This window comes from Diabrotica virgifera, chromosome 6 (genome assembly GCF_917563875.1).
Source record: "Diabrotica virgifera virgifera chromosome 6, PGI_DIABVI_V3a".
In the NCBI taxonomy this organism is placed as follows: Eukaryota; Metazoa; Arthropoda; class Insecta; order Coleoptera; family Chrysomelidae; genus Diabrotica; species Diabrotica virgifera.
Genome location: NC_065448.1, coordinates 172,189,500 through 172,212,067, shown reverse-complemented (window position 1 = coordinate 172,212,067; position 22,568 = coordinate 172,189,500). Strand labels below are relative to the sequence as shown.

At 31.9% G+C, this 22,568-nt stretch overlaps 1 protein-coding gene across 2 annotated transcripts in view; it reads left to right on the top strand.

The window, feature by feature from the left end:
* The window catches only part of LOC114335080 (tyrosine-protein phosphatase 69D-like), a 729,328-nt gene that overhangs the window by 567,214 nt on the left and 139,546 nt on the right, over positions 1 to 22,568 (top strand). For both annotated transcript variants that reach the window (XM_050654333.1, XM_050654334.1), the window contains one exon: positions 13,018 to 13,637. In XM_050654333.1, coding sequence (XP_050510290.1) covers positions 13,018 to 13,637 — 620 coding nt within the window. The remainder of the gene's footprint in view (positions 1 to 13,017; positions 13,638 to 22,568) is intronic.

Sequence of the window (22,568 nt, the reverse complement as noted above, 5' to 3'; positions counted from 1 at the left end):
ATATGCCTATTTAATTTAAAATTAAAATAATTTTACCATACTTTCAAAAAAATGTGCTTAAAATATTGATCTCAACCCCTATGCCTCCCCTTGGATAGCTATGACGCGATTGTGATAGGCAACCCATGCTAGAAATATTTGTCTATTAATGAAATTTAATAAATAAAATGTTTCATCCGGAAAGCAGATGGGTGTAAGTCGACCTATATTCGGATCCCGTACTACTGACACAGTGTTCCGATACTCGAAATTGTTAGTTAAAAATTTTCTTCTTTTTGGTATTAGGCTTAGTACTTTTCCCACATTTAGAAGTCTGTGACAGGAGTATTTTATAAAATTCTTCAGTCACAGTGACAGTTTTCGTACTCCTCCGATACCTCTAAAGGTGGGAAACTATGTAATGTAATGTTAGTTTATACGTTTATATCGATAATTTTCCCCTCTATTGGTTTCATCTCTCTTTACTTCACAATGTATTAGGTTTTCCATGTTTTGCGTTATTTTGCGGTTATTAGAGCTCTCATCACTATATACATAGTATAATTATTCACAAAATAGTTTTTACTGAAGTTGTGTTTATGACAATATTAGGTATCTGAAAAATAGTATTGGTTAAAAGTTTTTTTAGATTAGCTTTTTAGAAACCATTAGCTTTGCTCGGTTTGCTAGTCGGATTGCATAGCATTTGAGATGCTAGCCTATCCGAATAGCAATCGCTGCTCTCAGGTTTCTGAGCTTGATAGTGAGCAATTGTCAACCGGCAACGTTAGACTGGGATCCAAGTCTGGCGCGGAATCTATGCGACTGCTCCAAATTGTTGAAGCCATTAAACTAACAATATCGAATAACTGTGTCAGGCTGACAAATTCAAAAATCTGGTAAAAGAAATAATAACACTTCATATCAGCACCTTTGTAATATGGTACGTTAACCCTTAGCATTGAACAAAAGTTCTACGTAACAAAATGTAATATAGTTTACATTAGGGTACATATGATCGGCATTGACCGCTAGTAACCATGCATGTTGTGATTTAGAATTGTATATAGAAAGCAACGAGAAGACGGGACGATTCATTGATATCCATTGTTAGTCATTCGATGAAGCAATAATACACTAAACGTGACATTGTTATGATTTACATATAAACCGTTGTTATGGTTAAATGAACACTGTGAAGTTCAAATATAATTATAGTGAAAAATGAAGGTAGTTTATTATACATCCAATGAATACCGGAATTAGGACGCTATAGCTCTGCCACCAGATGTACTACTGACACACTTTGGCGTGAGTCGAATTATGTGCTATATTACTCATAAAGCTAAGCAAAGGAACCTAATCATCATCATGGTGTTGCTATTATAATAGATAAATCTTTAAATATACGCTGCTGCAAATGTAACAGATGTGCCTGTTATAGTTAGTTGTCATCACTTTAAGGTTAATTTTATACAAGCTTACGTACCAACAGCGGATAAAAGATAAGAAAAAACAGAAGACTTCTGCCAACATATAAAAAGACATAAACATATTAATAATAAGTGACTTTAAGGCCAAAATAGAAAAGAACAGATTCCAAAAATAAAAGGGGAGCAAAGGAGAGAATAATGAAGGGAGAAAAAGGTTGAGCATGGATCAAGAAAAAGCATTAGTTGTTTTTAATACTTTTTTAAATTGCTTTCAATGAGATATAGTTGGAAGCCTCCACAACAGTGGCGGCTCGTCAGATGAGGCAAGGGAGGCACAGCCTCCCCATAAATTGTTTACACACTCTACACTGTTTTGTTTATCATGAATCGCGAAAACAACAAGCAGTCTCACTATTATACAACGTGTAAATTTCATATTATCACTAATTATCCAAACGTACGGAGCATTAGCATTAGAACGCATGATCGCGTCTCAGTTTTATTACATATTATTGTAGGCAGGACACTGGGTTATCCCGAGATTCATGAATGGAGCCGAGAAGCCCAGCAGACTCCGTTGCTAATGCTCTGTGCAGCGCAGCAGGCGTTTAAGGAGACCCGGTCTCCTAACAGTGGCATCTACGGTGCCATCACACGCTGCCCGGAGATATACCAAGGGAGGCAGAGTAGCTTCTCGGCTCCGTTGCGTGGTTGCGTACGTCTCGGGACAACGAATTTTAGGGTCCTGACTAAAAATAATGAAAAATTTAAAAGTGAGAATTTTGTTATGCAATTTGGTATGTGGGGTTATAATAATATTTGGAACAACTTGCTGAAAAAACTTTTTCCGATATCTCTAACTCAAAGCAAAATATCGGTAATTTACCGTGTTTTTGAATTCGCAGTAGGCCGCGTTTAGAATTAAAAAAATTCAGTTGAGTATCTTAAAAAATTTGAAGCTTCATTATGTATGGACGGCAAAACTTCAAATCTGTATTTATTTTGATATGCATAGGTATCTATTTACAAATAGATGGAATTGTTAACAAATAAACGACACAAACTTTGGTATTAAACTTTTACAATTAGACTAACTTTTTTTAAAATGATATGATATCATGAAAATTATGAATTAGGATGATATTATGAAATGTAAATAAAAATGGTCAAAAAATGGGGCCTTAAATTACATTTTTTGGCGCATTTTTTTGCTAGTGCACATTTGTCTAGATATTTTGCAGTTAGGTATAGCCTCCCCTATTGTAAAAATCACGAGCCGCCACTGCTCCACAAGATAGCCCAGAAGAATCATAAGAAACAAAATTAATTTTTTCTTGGTTAATTTTAGATTTTCAAAATGCATGAAATCTGTTAAAATCTACTCTGGAGCAGCCATGGGTTGGACCACAACCTTCTCGTAGCTCAAGTAAGAATCAGACTGAAAAAAATCAAAGACCACATTGAGATATACATAGATGGGATGTAGCCCAATAAAGATACAGTAAAGAAACTAAATCAGAAAATCCTTAAAAAAGCAAATAAATAAAAATGAAATGTAAACGGTTGCATTATCACTGAAATTCTACAGCTGATAGAAGAAAAACGACTATAGCAAATAACAAAGAAAGATGTAATAGCATCAACAATATCAGTAATATACAAAACCAAAAAGTCGTAGAAAAATGGAAAGATGAACAGTGTAAGGACATAGAAATACCTACAAGACATATTATATTTTCAGTCTGTGTAAGAAGACTAAATAGATAACACATACTTATAAACACAAAAAACTAGCAATACTTATCGATGAAGACAAAAAATTGATAATGGACAACCAGACTGTTTCTTGCAATCTCATAAATTTAATAATAACTCAGGCGGTCATGCAAGTTCTACAAAATTGATGTTTCTACTCTCATGCTTTAAGAGGCTACATGAGCGCGTCATCAATATTTTTTTTCCAAAGTTCTACGAAGTTTCAACAGTGTGGTAACAGTGCGTCGGCAGTACGACAGTGACAGTGATACTGTAGATACAATATTGTAATAACAATAATAATTATAAATATTATACTCATAGGTGCGCTACATGTTGCCAAGTCCGTCAAGTTCGATTTCTTGTTAAGATAAGCGATTTTTAGTAATTCCAAGTAGTGCAGTCACTGAAGGTGGATATGAGCTATTACCTCCGATTTCGTTGAATCTCCATCGATGTGCTGGAAAATTGGTGAGTGGTTAGAGGATATCTCAAGGAACAAAGGTGACATGGGGCCAACTTGCGCTTTTACCCTGGGGGTGGGTGCCACTCCTACTCGAGGGTGAAAATTATTTTATTAAAAATAATCCCATAATTCGATAAAGGGACCAATTCTAAGCAAAATTTGTTATATAAAGTTATTAAAATAAATCAAAACTTTTTGAGTTATTAAAGATCAAAGATTTTAATTTTTCGTGAGAAAAATGAATGTTTTTAACCGATTTTTCATAAATAACTCAAAAACTATAAGTTTTTCCAAAAAAGATATTATTACCAAAATTGAAGCTAATAAAATATGAAATAACCCCTTACTAAAAACTTTTAATGTTAACTGAGTGAGAGTTAGAGGTAATTGAATATATATTTTTTCCAAATCTAAGTATTCAAGCTTAAATAACGGAAAAATGATGCATTTTATAGCATAAACTTATTAAACATTTGCCAAAGTACTTAGAAATATCTTTCAAATGAGTCCTCGAAAAAGAAGTTGATACCCTTAAAATTTATGCTACAAAATTTTTTTCAAAATTTATCTTTTAAAGTTTTTCCCAAAAAATGTTATTGTTTTTTTTAAATAACTCCATTAATTTTTAGGATATCAGGTTCGCCTAAAATCCATTTGAAAGCTAATTCAAAGAGCAATTAAGCGACGTTGAATTTAATCTTTGAAACGTTATCGTAGCAAAATTTAAGCTTTAAACGTTTCTATCTCGGTTATTTTTTACCCTAGAGAAATAATAAAAAAAGTAAATTATTTGAGAAAGAAAAAATCAAAATTTGGTTATTTATCATTTTTTACGTATTTTTGGAGTTATTATCAAAAGAAAATGAAAATTACAATCATTTTAAAAATTCAGATTTTTTTTAAATCATAATTTTTTGAAATTATACTTCTTTAGGCGCGATTTCATTGAGGGTGAAATTTTATTAATCTGCGCGCATGCGCACACAGTCAGTATGGAGTTAGTTACTAAATGTTTTAATTTATGTATGTATTAGTCCAGAAAAAGTGTGGAAAGAATATATTAGTGTTTTTAAATATATTTTTCTACAAACGTGTTAAAAATGCAATTTATAGCACTCCATAAGGAGCGTTAAAAATGCTACTTTAAAGCACCACTGCTTCAAAAATTTTAAGGCACTGCAGTTAAAAGTGAATTGTCAAATTGTGAAACGTCAAAGTATTTATATTTCATTTATTAACATTAATATTAATAATACAACTTGAAAAAGGTGGTTTAAAAGGTTTTTTTAAAATTTAATTTTAACTGTATTATTGCATTTTTAATACGTTTGTAGAAAAAAACTATTAAACTTTGTTAGAATATACAAAAATAAAAGTAGAAACTTTCACATACGTGCCTTAACATTGTACTTTTAACATTTATATCATAAATAGGTAACTATTATTATAATTTTTGTGTATTTGGACTTGTCTTCCTCGGGAATAAGATAATAAGTAATAATATTTAAAGATTTTATAATTCACTTTGTCTGTTTGTCACTCAGGGCCGGTTGTTCGAACGCTAATCAAAACTGATCATTATCAAATATTTAATTACAATTATATTTGATTAAGCGTGCTTCTGACAGATGTCGCATTTTGAGGTTATGTTGACTGAATTATTTTATTAATTTGGTTTTAATTTAAAATAAAACATAGTTAAACTCTTTCTGATGTTAATTTCTTGTTTTTACGTACAAATCAATAATAATAATAAGCAATTTTTAATAATTTAAGAGCTGCGGCTATATTTTAATTACTGTTTTACCTACAATCAATAACTGATTAGTGTTTTACATGTATTTTTCATGTCGCGACTTGATTCCCATCAAGAAAATTGGTTACAATAAATGATTGATTATAATCAACTTCTTGATTAGCGTTCGAACAACCGGCCCTAAGTCTGACACAAACCATACATAGACGTTTCACGTAAATTGTCAAGGTCAAGACAGCAAATTAGTTACCATTCCAATCCAGAGATGTCGCTGTCATTCAATTCTCTTGTCATATTTAACAACTGACAATTGACAATTAAATTAATTTCATAGATGAGGGGGTGATTAATTTGTTATTTACTTTTTATTTTACAGTTTGTGGTTTAAATATTTTATTATAGTGGTGTCACGTTTTTAATTAGATTTAATCACAATTTTAATCAATTGTATTAACCTCCTCTCCGTTTTTGTGAGTAGAATTTTTAGTTTACATTGATCATCCCGTGTTGTGTTTCTCCACATTTAAAAAACAATATAATAGATCCTGAAACAGTTTATTTCAATAGACAACTGTGTCATCAACATTTCGGGCCTATATATTTTTGGAAGTTTGTAAAAGATTATAAGGTATTTATCTAAACAATCATCCTACAAGATTCTTTCAAAAATTTTCATTCAACTCAATATTACACGTCAGTGCTTTCACGTGACATATGGCAGTAGTGTTTATAGCATTTTGAAAACAAATTGGAACATTTGAAGTTTTCAGTAAAACATTGAATTGTCTTTCTGTTGTTTTAATTTCCTGCGAAATTTCATCAAAAATCCCGCAAAATTTATAATTTGAAATTCCTACATAACTAAAATTTGTCAATTTAGTTCCCATGTCAATCAAGAGAAGGCGTTAATTCGATCCAAAAGATTAACATGGTCGTGAAACGTCTATGAGTATGTATGGTTTGTGATGTCTGAGAAATATTGTAGCCCGGATAAACAAAAGGGTATAGCTCAGTGGTAGAGCGTTGGACTGGAGATTAAGAGAACCCCGGTTCGAATCCTGGTGTTTTCTAATCTTGTTTTAATTTTTGGTATTGTTTTAATAAAATTTTTTGGAAAGTAGTAAGTAAGAATTAATTTAATCTTTAAATAAAATACTAATAAACTGTCCGAAATTATATTTATTTCCTTGAAATCATATTTAGAAGTATGACTTCTTACGTGCGTACAAAGTACAGCCAAGTAGCAATTTGTAGACGCGACAACGTTGTCTACCGCGTGGCAACGTTTTGTTACAACGTTGTTATTGCCTAGAAGACGACCCAATTCTGCACTAATTTGGTGGACGATTTTTGAGTTGTCTTGACGTTGCCTAGGCAACCTTAGGCGTTGCAAAAAGTTGTAAAAAGTGCCTGCGTGCAATGGTTGCTCAAAGAGTCGGACTGGTTATGTTTTTTTACCTATATAAAAAGTAAACTATTTTGACATCGTATCAGGTATTTAAATTTATGTAAATACATAAATAAGGACTTAAACAAAATTACTTGATGTGAAATTTATAAACGCATCTCAGATTACCGTCAAATATGGATATTCCACCTTAGTCCAGAAAGCCACTGCGCATCCGCTAGGAAAAATATTCTAATTCGGATTTTTTGCACAATCTTACTCAAAAAGGACTCCTTTTAACAAATTTGCATGTTGCCAGGTCCAAAAGGTGGTCAAAAATTTTTTAAACGTTTTTTTTTTTGTTTTTTTCCTGAAATTATTTTTTTTGCATGGAAAAACGTTTTTTTAGGTTTATTGGATCATTCCAAACAGAAAAGGTCTTTAGTGACTTTTCTCTAAAAATGATAGTTTTTGACATATAAACGATTAAAAATTGAAAAATTGCGAAATCGGCCATTTTTAACCCTCAAAAACTATGTGAAAAACTGAAAATTTTAATGTTGCCAAGGTAGGTAGATATTCTTTAAACATCGATTGATGAAATCCCGAAGAGTTATTTGCAATACAATATTCGAAACTCCTTTGTTTTTTAATTGCTAATCAAGCGTGCGCGACACTATTTTCCACCGACACTATGGTGCAAATGAAAGGAATAAATTCGATATTTCGTAAACTAGCGACTTTAAGGAAAAATCCCGAAACAGGTCGATTATTATTTTTAAGTTATGATATTGTGGAACATATGGTATAATAGTGACGTCATCCGTCTGGGCGTGATGACGTAATCGATGATTTTTTTTAAATGAGAATAGGGGTCGTGTGGTAGCTCATTTGAAAGGTTCTTCAATTCTCTATTCAGTAATGTAAACATTTACATAATTATTTATACAGGGTGTCCTTCTACTTCTTTTTTTGTCAAATAATTTAATTTAATAAAATTTTATTGGACACCCTTTATAAATAATTATGTAAATGTTTATATTACTGAATAGAGAATTGAAGAACCTTTCAAATGAGCTACCACACGACCCCTATTCTTATTTAAAAAAATCATCGATTACGTCACTGGATGGATGACGTCACTAGTATACCATATATGCCACAATATCATAACTTAAAAATAAAAATCGACCTGTTTCGGGATTTTTCCTTAAAGTCGCCGGTTTACGAAATAACGAATTTATTCCTTTAATTTGCACCATACTGTCGGTGGAAAATAGTGTCGCGCACGCTTGATTAGCAATTAAAAAACACAGGAGTTTTGAATATTGTATTGCAAAAAACTCTTCGGGATTTCATCAATCGATGTTTAAAGAATATCTACCTACCTTGGCAACATTAAAGTTTTCAGTTTTTCACATAGTTTTTGAGGGTTAAAAATGGCCGATTTCGCAATTTTTCAATTTTTAATCGCTTATATGTCAAAAACTACCATTTTTAGAGAAAAGTCACTAAAGACCTTTTCTGTTTGGAATGATCCAAAAAACCTAAAAAAACTTTTTTCCATGCAAAAAAAATAATTTTAGGAAAAAACAAAAAAAAAACGTTTAAAAAATTTTTGACCACTTTTTGGCCCTAGCAACATGCAAATTTGTTAAAAGGAGTCCTTTTTGAGTAAGATTGTGCAAAAAATCCGAATTAGAATATTTTTCCTAGCGGATGCGCAGTGGCTTTCTGGACTACCTTTAAAAAACACACGCGCTCATTTTTTATCACCTTTTTAACAAAAAATATGTAAATTTAAAAAATCTAATTTTAATATAAAAGCCAGAATTTATGTTAAAGATGTTTTGTATAAATTTAATGTATTGATGGTGCTTTTAAAGGTATTAGAAAATGCCTGCATTTTTTATATTTTGTGTTTTTATTTTCTTTTCCCAAAAAAACCAAAATGGTGCATTAAACAACATTACCAATATTACTTAAAATATACCTTATTACCAACCATAGACGGATGAGACAACCGAGAAGTCCAATCCGACCAAACACGGCCTGGACCGACTATCCCAACCACTTTAAAACGCATACTCTTATTGGGTGACAGAGGTCATGTGACCAGTGCAATGAAGTGCATCATTCTCCTTAACAGCGTTGCCACATTTAGTAGATATCTACTGTTTTGGTATATTTTTGATATTATTTAAAAAATTCTAGTAGGCAATGTTTTTTATTAGATGTTTGGTATATTTCAATATTTTGTTATCACTAAAATAAAATTTGATTTTTAATAGTATTCACCCCATTTTTAAATTAATTTTCAGACATTTTGTTACAATTTCCCAATGTCATTACCGAAAATAAGATTCAGGACGTAGATGATGATAATAGATGGACAGAGAAATGAAACTGGTAAATACCAGATCTAAATAAGGAAATCTTCATATAATTGCTTTGGAGAATTTTCAAAATGATTGTAACGCTCGGTTTTATAATCAGTTTTTTAAATTTTAAGTAAGTTGGTACCTACCTTTATCACAATTCGTATATGGGTAAATGTCAACTTTAAAGTGAACTTTACTTAATGTTTACTTTAAGTTGATTATGAAACCGGGCGATTTTGACAGGTAACCGTTAACACAGATTTTACTGTATTTACAGGGCCTAAAAAGAATCTACTGATTTCTATTGATTTTTTGAAAGCAAAACTACTATCCGCTGAAAGATAATTCGGATGGAATTCAGACAAAATATGTACAAAAAGTATATATTTTGTCGGAGTTTCAGCCAAATTATCTTGCAACGGATATAGTACTGAAAGAGTAAGAACTGGCCTGGCAACCCTGTCTAGCAAAGCTGATACAAAGATTTAAGCTTATCAAATCTACTGATAAGACAATGGACAATGGAGAAACCAGCTAATAAAAAGAAAATAAACAGGTTGTTAAATAAATCGAAAATTTCCAGCAAAATAAAATATAAAATAATAAGAAAAAAGTAAGGTTATAAAGTAAATTCTTTTTTTGCTCCTGAAGTTGCCGTAAACGTGTCAGACATCTATAGAACTATACGTAAAGGCCCTGGGGTCGTGAGAGACAACTACCTAGTCGGCCAGAAAACCCATGGGCGTAAATTAGTTTAGCATTATAACGTTTTTAAGTAGTTGCGATTGTTGAAAAAACTTAACTGTGATATGTAGTTGTCACAATAGTAATAACTTAGTTGCCCATACAGTGTGTCAATTTTAAAACTTACAATGGCCATATCTCACGAACAAAAGCTGATATCGAAAAATGCTTGAAATCGTTTCTAGGAGAGTAAGGGGGAACTAAAATGATATGAAAGAGAACTCACCCCCGTCAACCCCCTAGGCCCCACCCATCACAACCAAAAAAGTTTAAATTGCAAACCTCTACTTGTGGTACATCATTGAAGAGGCTACAAAAAATGCTATTCAATGGTATAAATAATAATTATACAGGGTGAAGCAATAATTGTGAAACTTTGGCTTAAATGAAAAATTTAATAAGGATTTGTTGAATTACATATTTATTAAAAAGTCAATTAAGTAAATATTTAATGCGAATTCCGTTGTTTGGTAAACAATAATACAGCCTATTTTCAAATTCTGCACGAAATTTAGCAAATGTTCCAGTAATAGGGCGACATGTTTTAGTAATTCTTTCTCGCAATCCCTTAAGTGAAGCAAGTTAAGTTTTATAAACAACTGATTTAGGGTAACCCCATAGAAAAAAGTAATATACTATCCTACTATAAAACGTACTATCCAATGGTATAAATAACAATTATACAGGGTGTTAATATCAGCTGGCTTACTATGACTTTTGTATTTATAATGCTATCTCCCGGACTATTATTTTAAATGGTAAGTGTCCGCTCGTACTTTTTTTTGTTAATTAAAACTTAATTTGCCATTTTTGCCTTAAATCAGTTGTTTATAAAACTTAACTTGCGTCACTTGGGAAATTGCAAGAAATAATTACTCAAGCATGTCGCCCTAGTACTAGAAAAACATTTGTCAAATTTCTGGCAGAATTTGAAAATAGACTGTATTATTGTTTACAAAACAACGGAACCCACTTTGAACATTTAATTAATTGACATTTTTATCAAATTTGTAGTTCAACAAAACCTCATTAAATTTTTCATTTAAGCCAAAGTTTCACAATTATTGCTTCACCCTGTATAATTATTATTTATACCATTGGATAGCATTTTTTTTAGCCTTTTCAATGATGTATCACAAGTAGGGGTTTGCAATTTAAACTTTTTTGGTTGTGGTGGGTGGGGCCTAGCGGGTTGATGGGGGTGAGTTCTCTTTCATGTCATTTTAGTTCCCCCTTACTATCCTAGAAACGGTTTCAAGCATTTTTCGTTTTCAGCTTTTGTTCGTGAGATATAGCCATTGTAAGTTTTAAAATTGACACACTGTATAACTAAAGATATTACTTAACGTTGTAACATCGTAATGTCAGTCGGGCTAGGGGTCGTCGGCCGAAGCAACTGAAAGTCCACTCTGGCAACGTTATATACAGTGCATGTGTTTGTACTGACAACCAATGCGTCGAAAAATTGCTACTTGGGCACACACATTCTTTTTTTTTCAAAATTATTGAAATCGTTCCTTATGCTAATATAAAATAATTATTGTAAGGATTACTATAAATTTTAATTTTTGTGGAAATGTCGTATGTTTTATTTTTCACTTTTTCCTAAAAAATTCAAAAGGGTTCTTTTATTTTCATCATAACTTGCTTAATTTTAATGCTATTAACTTTCTTTGAAGCTCAATTGATAGGTAATTCGAAGTGCTTTGACAAGTGCTTAACTGGTTAATGTTATAAAATGCATCGTTTTCCCGTTATTTAAGCTTGAATACATATATTTGAGTACTCGTCGAAAAAAATTTACATTCAATTACCAGTAACTCACTTTGACTTAACATTAATTTATTTCTTTAGTAAGGATTGTATTCATATTTTTATTGTCTTCAATTTTGGTAATAATAAATATTTTGGAAAAGCTTATAATTTTTGAGTTATACGCGAAAAACAGCTTTAAGCATGCATTTTTTTACGAAAAATATACGATAAAATCTTTGAAAAAAAAGATTTTTATAAAATCTTTGATACTCAATAACTTAAAAAGCATTGATTTATATTAATAATTTTATATAACCAATTTTGCTTAGAATTTGTCCTTATATCGATTTGTGGTATTATTTTTGATAAAATAATTTTCACCCCCGAGAAGGGGTGGCTTCCACCCCCAAGGTAAAAGCGCAAGTTTGCATCATGTCAACTTTGTTGCTTGAGGTAATAAGCTATTCTAACTACTCACCAATTTTCATGAAAATCGATGGAGGTTCAACGAAATCTGGGGTGAAAACCTCCAGTGACTCCACTAAAGGTGACACAAAATCTAAGCATGGGATAAAAAAGTTATTTGAAGAAAGAGTATTTTTTGTTCTTCTTAATGGCGGTACAGGCTACATTTTGTAATATTTGTTTTAACTATAGAGTAATTTCCACACACTAACCCATTTCTCAAATTGGGCTCTATACCGCCATTCTTTAATAAATGTAATTTTTAATTTACTCAACAATTATTTATATATGTTTTTCTACTATTCTGAGTACGAGGGACTCATCTTCGCTGGAATTTTAGCAGCTAGACAGGCGAGCAGTGAGATGCAACTATTTAGATCTCCCTCGGCCTTTTTTGCTCCGGCAATTCGTTGGTTTGCAAATTTTAGAAACCACGAAGGTGTTACCAAAAGATTGGTCTCAATTTTTTTAAAAGTAAAACTTACACTTGTTTTCAGCAGATGTCGCTACGACACCCACACCATCAGAATTGTTTCGTTATGAATGGAGGCTGGCCGACCGAAATTTGGTTGTTCAGAGAGAATCAAACATGCGCTCTCTGAGGAAACCCTAACAAGGAATGAAACCGGTCAGAGTACTTTTGGTGCTCTCTGAACTAACCAAAAATAAGACGGCCGTTGTTTTCGCTTTGCAACGAAATAATTATTTATTGGTTAATTTATTAATTTGATTTTGAGAACGATTTCCGAAGGGGAAATCGAAACCTCACAATAAACTTATTTTAAAATTTTATTAATTTTAAAATTGTGACTCATTCGCAATAAAAATAGTAAATTGTATTAATATTCCGCAAAACATAGCTTAAGAACAATATTTAAAAAATGTGTTTTTTTTAGATTGATTCTCCGAAATTTACCGAATGTGATACATTACCATTAAAAGTTCGAGCCCATAATATACATAACCCAAGCAAATTCGTATCTATATCGGTTGACACACCACCATCCTTACCGGAAGATATTGAAAAAATTGAGGGGAACAGTACCAATACTACAATAACATTGGGAATTAAAATAAAGGAAACAATGAAAAGGGTGGACATGTGTAATATTTTTGTGTCCACTAACCAAATGGAAGAGGAGGGTACTCAGACACTGACCGTAGAGGAGTTTAATAAGTATTTTTCCAGAAATAACACGAGAAGGGTGTACACATCGACAAAAAATGTCAACTCGACTATCAACTTAATTATTGGAGATAATGATGATGCGGAAAATATCGCCTTAAATCCAGGAACGAAATATAGTTTGATAGTAATCTTATCTAATAAATGTAAAAATAATAATTTGACCCAAAGTCGCATTAAGCAAATTTTTATACAAACTATGGGAAATTATGTAAAACCAATAATTGTAACAACGACTGAAACTCCTACTACTGGAAAATCTGAAAATGTTGCAGTTAGTGGTCTCTGGGCTCTTCTTCTGTTGTTGATACTTCCCATTGCGCTTATCTGGTAAGTTTATACACATACTTCGATTCGAACATCACCGGTGTCCCGACGCGTTTCGACTCATATCAAGTCGTCATCAGTAGACACTAGGTGTGTGTTCAGACCAAACTGAAATGCAATTTCTTCTTGGTGGTTTTATAAACTAAACCGACTGGAGTATGCTGAGCACGACATCTATATGCGAAGCGAGAAAGAAATTATTCTCTTGGTAGCTCGGTGAATTGTAAATTCAAGCTTTAATAGTAAAGTCAAGAGCTATTTTCGTAGAAAATTGAGAATCAAGGTCGATTTCCTTGAAAATTTGGATTTAGGTAGTATTTATAACCTTTGTCAAAATCTCCCCTACGCCGAAGCGGGCTTTTGCCCTGGGGGTGAAAACAACCCCATCAGGGGGATGAATTTTTTTAATCAAATTAACTATGGAAGTCGACAGAATTGCCAATTCTGAGTAAATTGTGTTCTATAAAATTCTCTTGCAAAGTTGATACTTTCCAAGTTATTAGCGATTGAAACTATGCAGTTTTAATTGAAAAACTCACGTTTTGTAACCGTTTTTCATGAATAACTTAAAAAAGTTTAATTTTATTGAAAAAAACATTAAGAATAAAATTGTAGTTAATAAAAAAAACAAAGAGATTCGCGTTGGAAAGACCTATGTAAACCCAATACCGAGTAAGGGCTGAGTTATTGCTCTTTAAGAGATGGTTATTTTCGAAGAACCTCGAAATGGAGAACTTTCAGTCTCAAATAACCCCAAAAGTGGTGCAATTTTTGGGGGAATATTTAGAAAGATCGTTTAAAACTCATTAAACAACCTTTCAAATGAGCTTTGATGAAATTTTGGCATAAGAACTGACTGACATATGACGAAAATAATGTCGCTCAATGCTTTTTTTTAATGTCCTCGTCATCGAAAGACCCTCGTCATTACAATCCTAAAAAAATGAATAGCTTCCCACTTGGAATTAACTTTATTTAGATGTAATTGATACTATTCATATGATTTAACCGGTTTGGAATGCTTAGATTATAAAATATGTACAGTGGATTAAATCGAAAATGACATTTGTATATTAAAAAAAAGTTCATTTTTCTCCAATAAATCTAAAAATATTCATATTATGAAAAAATGTTTGAAATATTAATTATTCTAGGATTTTTTTACGGACAATTTTTATTTTTTGTTTGTTTTTGTATCATGAACACTTTTAGGTTTATTTAAGAAAATTTCACTTATTTTTTACTTATAAAAATGTCGTTTTCAATACTTAATCAACTATTTTTTCTAAACTAAGCATTTCAAAGCGATCGAATCACATGGATCGTATTTATATCAATTATACCTAAATAAAGTTAATTTCAAGCGGGAAGCTATTCATTTCTATTATTATAGTCTGGGCGCATTATCGGAGAATAGGCCATTTTTGGGAAAAGTTATTTACCAGCAATTTTATTGCTGGAATCGAATTATAAGATCCTATATATTAATAATATAGGTATGTAAAGTCCTCAGATAGTGTGCTACTTTTTTTTATAAACAAAATGGCGCACGAAAATCGTGTTTTTTTTCAATTATTGCTCTATAACTCCTAAGATTTTAACTTTACAACAAAAACACCCAAATAAAATTCACGGTGATTAAATTCTGCATAGAGACGTGTTTTTCCCGATCTGATCCGACGAAAATTTTCTTTGGAAAATGCGGGTTTTCCCAACAAAATTTTTAATTTTCAAATAAAGTTTTAGATAAGTAATTATTTCCCAATAAATAAATAATTTGGTGACTTAAAAGCCTTATTGGTTTAGATTATAGTTCCAGAAGCTGGTGAAAATTGAACGAATATTTTAGCAACAATTCAATTGTTAATTAATAATTTACGGTCGCAATAATAACCAAAATAATTGTGATACACTGATCAAATTTTGAAATCTTATAAAGATGAGATGCCTATTTAACATTTTCTTGACAAAATATAAATTTTTAATTTTTTTGCATAATCTTTAAATGTTTAAAAAAAAATAGTTATAAACAAATTAACGTTTCTCAGAAAGTTTTTATTATATTATAATTTTAAAAAATAGCTAAAATGCGCATTTCAAATATCTTGAAAATGAATGCTTTAAAACTTTTTTGCAACCATTTGCAAAAAAGTTATGAAACAGCAAAATAAACATACGAATACTACGGTGTTTATAATTTTTTTAATTCTTTCAAAGCGTAGAAGTGTGCTTAAACAAGCTAATTATTTAAAAAAAAATGTTGATTATAAGTTGAATGGGTATATTTTAATTAAAGATTATAAATATATTTTTTTGTAATTTACACGCGCGAAAGTAGAATGATACAGTACTGTAGCTAAAATTTTCACTCTAAGCCACGACCGCGGCCGCGCGACGTACACTTTTAATAAATAATGTATACTGCGTGTCAGTCGCTTCGAGTGAACATTTTAGCTCCGACTCTGTATCAGGCCTACTTTTGCGCTAAAAATTACAAAAAAAAGTATTTTTAATCTTTGATTAAAATATAACCATTGCACTAATTTTTGACATTCTTTGTGAGTAATTAGACTGTACCATAGACTCACTTTTAAGCTTTGAAACAATTAAAACAAATTATAAACAACGGAGAAATAGTATATTTACTTTGCTGTTTCATAACTTTTTTGCAAATGGTTGGAAATTTTTTTTAAAGCATTCATTTTCAAGACCTATGAAAAACACATTTTAAGTATTTTTAAAAATTAGAATATAATAAACAATTTCTGAGAAATGTTAATTTTTTTATAACAATTTTTTTTTAAACATTTAAAGATTATGCAAAAAAAATGAAAAATTTATATTTTGTCGACAAAATATTAAATAGGCATCACACCTTTATAATCTTTCTAAGTTTGATCAATGTCTCATGATTATTTTGGTTGTTATTGCGACTGTAAATTGTTAAGTAACAGTTGAATTGTTGCTAAATAATATTCGTTTCATTTTCACCGGCTTCTGAATTTATAATCTATACCAAGAAAGCTTTTATTTCACTAAGCTATATAATTATTAATAAATAATTACTGGCCCAAAAAAATTATTTGAAAATTCGAGATTTTGTTGGAAAAACCCACATTCTTCGAGGAAAATTTTCGTCGGAGCAAATCGGGAAAAACATGCCTCTATGTAGAATTAAATTGCGGTGAATTTTTATTGGTTTTTGGTGAAAAGTTAAAATATTCGGAGTTATAGAGCAATAATTGAAAAAAATACGATTTGTCGGCGCCATTTTGTTTATAAAAAAAGTAGCACACTATCTGCGGACTTTGCATACCTATATTATTAATATGGAGGATCTTATAATTCGATTCCAGCAATAAAATTGCTGGTAAATAACTTTTCCATGAATTTTGCTAATTAGCTCAGAGTATTAGGATTGTAACGACGTGCGTTTAATTATTACATTTCAAAAAAAAGCAGGGAGCGGCTTTATTTTTGTCATATAAGTCAGCCGCTTCTAAGGCAAAAAACTTTTATCAGAGCTTATTTGAAAGATTTTTATTGAACTTTAAAAGATGTCTGTTAAGTTTTCCGACTTAAGACGAATTTTCCGATTTCCGTCAGTTTAAGGGACGAATTGGTTATCCCGAACGGTGATTTGTTGATGTATTGCCGGAAAAAAGATTACGTTACTTTGCTTTCATAACTTTTCGTTTAAAGCTTGAATTTTCAATTCACCGGGCTATCAAGAGAATAATTTCTTTCTCGCTTCGCATATAGATATATTGCTCAGCATACTGCTAGTCTAAGAGCTGTGAGCGGATTTTGTGCGTGATAAGTAATATGGAAAAACTATACGGGGATATGTTGAATTAGTTTTGTACATGACTTTCCCCGACGGCCGGAAACCAGAGGGGGGGACGAGGGTAGTTATAAGGGGTCAATGTCGCGGTTTTTTTTATTTTTGTTCATGATCGAGATAGTCCACCAAAATTTGGGAATCAGTAGGTCATGACGTAACTAAGTAAAATCTCTAGGGGCGGAACGCTGCGTAACCGACAAAGGGGTGGAGGTAGGGGCGAATATAAAAATATAAGGGGTTTTTTGCTACGTTCGTGAGATAGTGCACCAAAATTTGGGAATAGGTAGACCATGACATAACTAATTAAAATCCCCAGATCCAGAAACCAGAGTGGGGGACGAGGGTAGCTATAAGGGGTCAAAGTCACGGTTTTTATTATTTTTTTGTGACGCTCATGATCGAGATAGTGCAACAAAATTTGGGAATAAGTAGGTCATGACGTAACTATGTAAAATCTCCAGGGGTGGAACGCTGCGTGGCCGACCAAGGGGTGGGGCATGGGTAAATATAAAAAATATAATGGGTTTTTTGCGACGTTCGTGATTGACATCCAAAATTTGGGAATAAGTAGACCTTACCATGACATAACTAAGTAAAATCCCCAGAGGCAGAAACCAGAGTGGAGGGACGAGGTAAGAGTCGCGATTTTTATTATTTTTTTTTGTGACGCTCATGATGGAGATAGTTCACCAAAATTTTGGAGTAAGTAGGTAATGATGTAACTAAGTAAAATCTCCAGGGGCGGAACGCTGCTTGGGGTACAAAGGGGTGGTAGGCAGGGGTGAGTATAAAAATATAAGGGGTTTTTTGCCGTTAGTGATCAAGATAGTGCACCAAAATTTGGGAATAAGTAGATCATGACATTACTAAGTAAAATCTACAGGGGAGGAACGCTGCGTGGGGGACAAATGTTGTGCTGCATTACAAAAAATAATACAAACTGCGACTTTGACCCCTTAAAATTACCCTTATCCCCAACTCTAGTTTCCGCCCCTGGAGATTTTGCTTAGTTATGTCATGATCTACTTACTCCCAAATTTTGGTTCACTATCTCGATCACGAACGTCACAAAAAATCCCTTATAATTCTTATATTCACCACTGCCACCACCCCTTTGTCGGCCGCGCAGCGTTCCGCCCCTGGAGATTTTACTTAGTTACGTCATGAACTACTTGTTGCCAAATTTTGGTGCACTATCTCGATCATGAGCGTCACAACAAAAATAATAAAAACCGCGACTTTGAGCATGTCAAGTACCCTCGTCCCCTACTCTGGTTTCCGGCTCTGGGGATTTTACTTAGCTATGTCATGGTCTACTTATTCCCAAATTTTGGTGCACTATCTCAATCACGCACGTCACAAAAAACATTTTATATTTTTTATATTCACCCCTACCCCCACCCCTTTGTCCGCCACGCAGCGTTCCGCCCCGAGAGATTTTACTTAGTTACGTCATGACCTACTCATTCTCAATTTTTGGTGCACTATCTCGATCATGAGCGTCATAAAAAAATAATAAAAACCGCGACTTTGACCCCTTATAACTACCCTCGTCCCCACTCTGGTTTCCGGCCGTTGGGGAAAGTCATGTACACAACTAATTCAACATATCCTCATATAGTTTTTCCATATTACTTATCACGTACAAAATCCGCTTCTATCTCTCCGACTATGCCGTCGGTTTAGTTTATAAAACAACTAATCAGAAATTGCATTTCAGTTTGGTCTGAAGACTCATACCTAGTGTCTCCTGATGGCGACTTGATATGAGTTGAAACGCGTCGGGGCATCGGTGAGGTTCGAATCGAACTGAAATGTAATTGTCTATTTTTCATTTTACTATATTCTCCAGTAAGGGACGAATTGATTAGCCCGAACGGTCATTTCTTGATATGTATTGTCGGGAAAAAGATCCCGTTATATCGCTTCTTTATAGGCCAGTAAATGAACGTGAAATAAGACGATTCCGTGTAATTTTCTGTGTGCACAACGGAATTGCATAAAAATTTGTATAATATAGGTTCCTCTTGCCCTTCACTTCACTTTTGGATTTGCGCCTTTGGTTGCTTTTACTTAGGAAGTGAAAGCCATTCCTTCTCAGCACGATTACTAGCAAAAGTGTATCTTATAAAAAATCTAAAAGATGATGTATATACGAAGTCTGTAGATCCTGTCGAAGCAGATCTGTAGCTCATGAAAAGTAGGTTCTTATTCGTCAAATCCTAAATCAAATATTTTGACGCGAAATAACAAGAAAATTAAGCACTTTTCGGGGAATATTTATTAAAACTTTTTTAAAGTGTTTTTATTTTGTTTTTATAAAAGTTTCTAGCGTCAAAACTAAGCGAGTTGGTCTCAAAATACAGTTGATCCCTTTTTTCTTGCTAACAAAAAAAACGTAAAAATCACCCCCTAATTATCATTCCAAATGAAATAATTGTTACTGCTTTAATATTTACTTTACTTATGTGTTATTTATATTATCACTGGTTCAAAGCGCTGATTTTTGAAAGGGTTGTATGTAGTTGAAAAAGCAAACGAGTCTCTGATCACGAGTGTATACCTACAAACTTTGAACAGCCATATCATAACCAATAGGGAACTTGCATGAATTTTTAAATTCGAAAAAAATGTTATAAATCACAACAGAACATAATTTAAAACATGTATCAAAGATAAAAAAGTTTTGTTTGTCTTTCGTTTGGCCCCTAAAGACGATTCAAAATTCAAATTAAAACAGGTGGTCCAAAACGCATCGTGACGTCACTTGGTTTTACATTTACATTTTTCCCACAAAGTAAACAGAATTTTAAATTAGACGTTATAAACGTCAGTAGAAAATAAATTTATGTGACGTTACAAGTGTTTTTGATCGTTAGACCTATTCATAGAAAATTTGTACTTTTACAAAATTGTTTTATTTTCAATAGTAAACCTTCGTTCCTTTCCTTCAAAAACAGTAAAAAACTACAATTTTAACAAAACGGTATATATTATTACAATGATATACGATAAATGTCATTAGAATATAAATATATTTGACTTATTCCACGACGATGAGCTTGCCAAATACCCAAGTAGGTGGAGGCCAATAAACTAAAGAAGGAGAAGAAGAATATACCTAAATATAAGGTTGTGTCTAGGTATACGCTAACGTGTACGCAAATAAAAAAGTTAGAGTGTCAGTGATTTCTTATTTTTTATTTGTTTAGTGTTTGTTTTTAAATTAACTACGGAGTGTGGACAATTATTTAGTTCTTTTAATGAGTCTAAGAACATTTTAAAACAGTACCAAAAAGATAAGAGACTATAAATTAATATATATATTTTTTAGTTATAAATGAAATAGTATTACCGTAAAAGATTAAAATAAAAGGAAGACCTAAAGCTTTCACAATAATAATTAACTTGTTCTGAAGCTATTATCCTTGTGGCATTTTTGTAATCAACTATTCTAAATGAGAACTATATTACTGTATTACTAATTTAACTAAAAAATTGATTTTATTAACGTTTCGACTTCTAAACCGGATGTCGTTGTCAAAATACAAAATATTATTAAATTAAACAAAAATGTTGTTGCTTAGTAAAAAATTTTTTCTAATAATTTATTTAATCTGACTAATTTTTGTATTTTGACAATGACATCCGATTTGGACGTCTCAACGTTAATAAAATAATTTTTTTAGTTAAATTGTGGCTTATTTTGCATTTAGAATAGTTGATTATAATAATTCACTTAAGTATAAAAATTATTTTAACAATATTTTATACCTACATGTCATGTAAACTAAATACATATAATTATTTTGCTAACCTAAATATATACTTTTATATATACATTGATTTATTACAATTAAGTTTGAAACATCTGAATAGTTCTGCTTCCCTTCCCTTAACAAATATGTTTCTATCAAACAAACACTAAACATATCAAAATAGCATGTACCAAAATATATAGTCACTGCGCAAGCTAAATAATGACGTCACTGGCTTGATGAAGTTTAATTCGCGTCTACCTAACTTTTTTATTTTCGTACACGTTATCGTGTACCTAGACACAGCGAAATATAACCATAATAAAAACTAATGCAAAACTATGTGACGTCACGGGCCGTTTGAACTACTTTATACCGCAGAAGACTTTAAATATGTATTTCTAAGTTATTACGAGTTTTTGAAGCGTCAAATTTTGGAAATCTCATTTTTAAACAAAACTGACCATTATTATCTAATAAAAAAAAATGTGCAAGTTCCCTATTATTGTCAAACAGAAAAATAAAATAAAACCAAAATATTCATAAACGCAAAACCTCCATTTTTTACACTTTTAGATTTTTCGTATCACTAATAGTTTTTAAATTATTGTGAAAAAAAGAATTTTTATCCAAAATAAAGAAAATATACTCGTAAAACCAATTTTTGTTCAAAAATTAACGCTTTGAACTTACTACAGATAATATAGGGTGTCCCAAAAGTAGCGGGCCTGCCAAATATTTCGCAAAATTAATAAAAAAACTGAAAAATACGTTTTCAAGATTTTTCAAAAAACTATAGAATGACACTAAATACGATTCCACCACTCCACCCGCTGGTGGTGGGGTAGGGGGTAACTTTAAAATCTTAAATGGAAACCTCCATTTTTATTGCAGATTTGGATTTCATATGTAAAAATAAGCAACTTTTATTCGCGATATTTTTTCTATTTTTGGTTAGATGGCGCTATAATGGGCAGAAACGATTTTAGCGTGATACAATAGGTAAATAATAGAAACGGTCTAAAATCTTCAGAAACACACTTCCAAATGAAAAACCAAAAAATACGTGTTTAATATTTTTCAAAAACATATCAAATGATACCAAAGACAACCCCCCTCACCTTAGAGGTGGGGTGGGATGGGGTATAATGCCATCTATCAACAATTCTAAAAAATGTTTCGAATAAAGGTTACTTCTTATTCTTTTATGACGAAAACTGCCATAAAAATTGGGGATTCCTGGTTAAGATTTAAAAGTTACCCCCCACCCAACCTCCAGGGGTGTTTGGTGATATTCGATTGGTTTTTGAAAAGTATTGGAAATGTATTTTT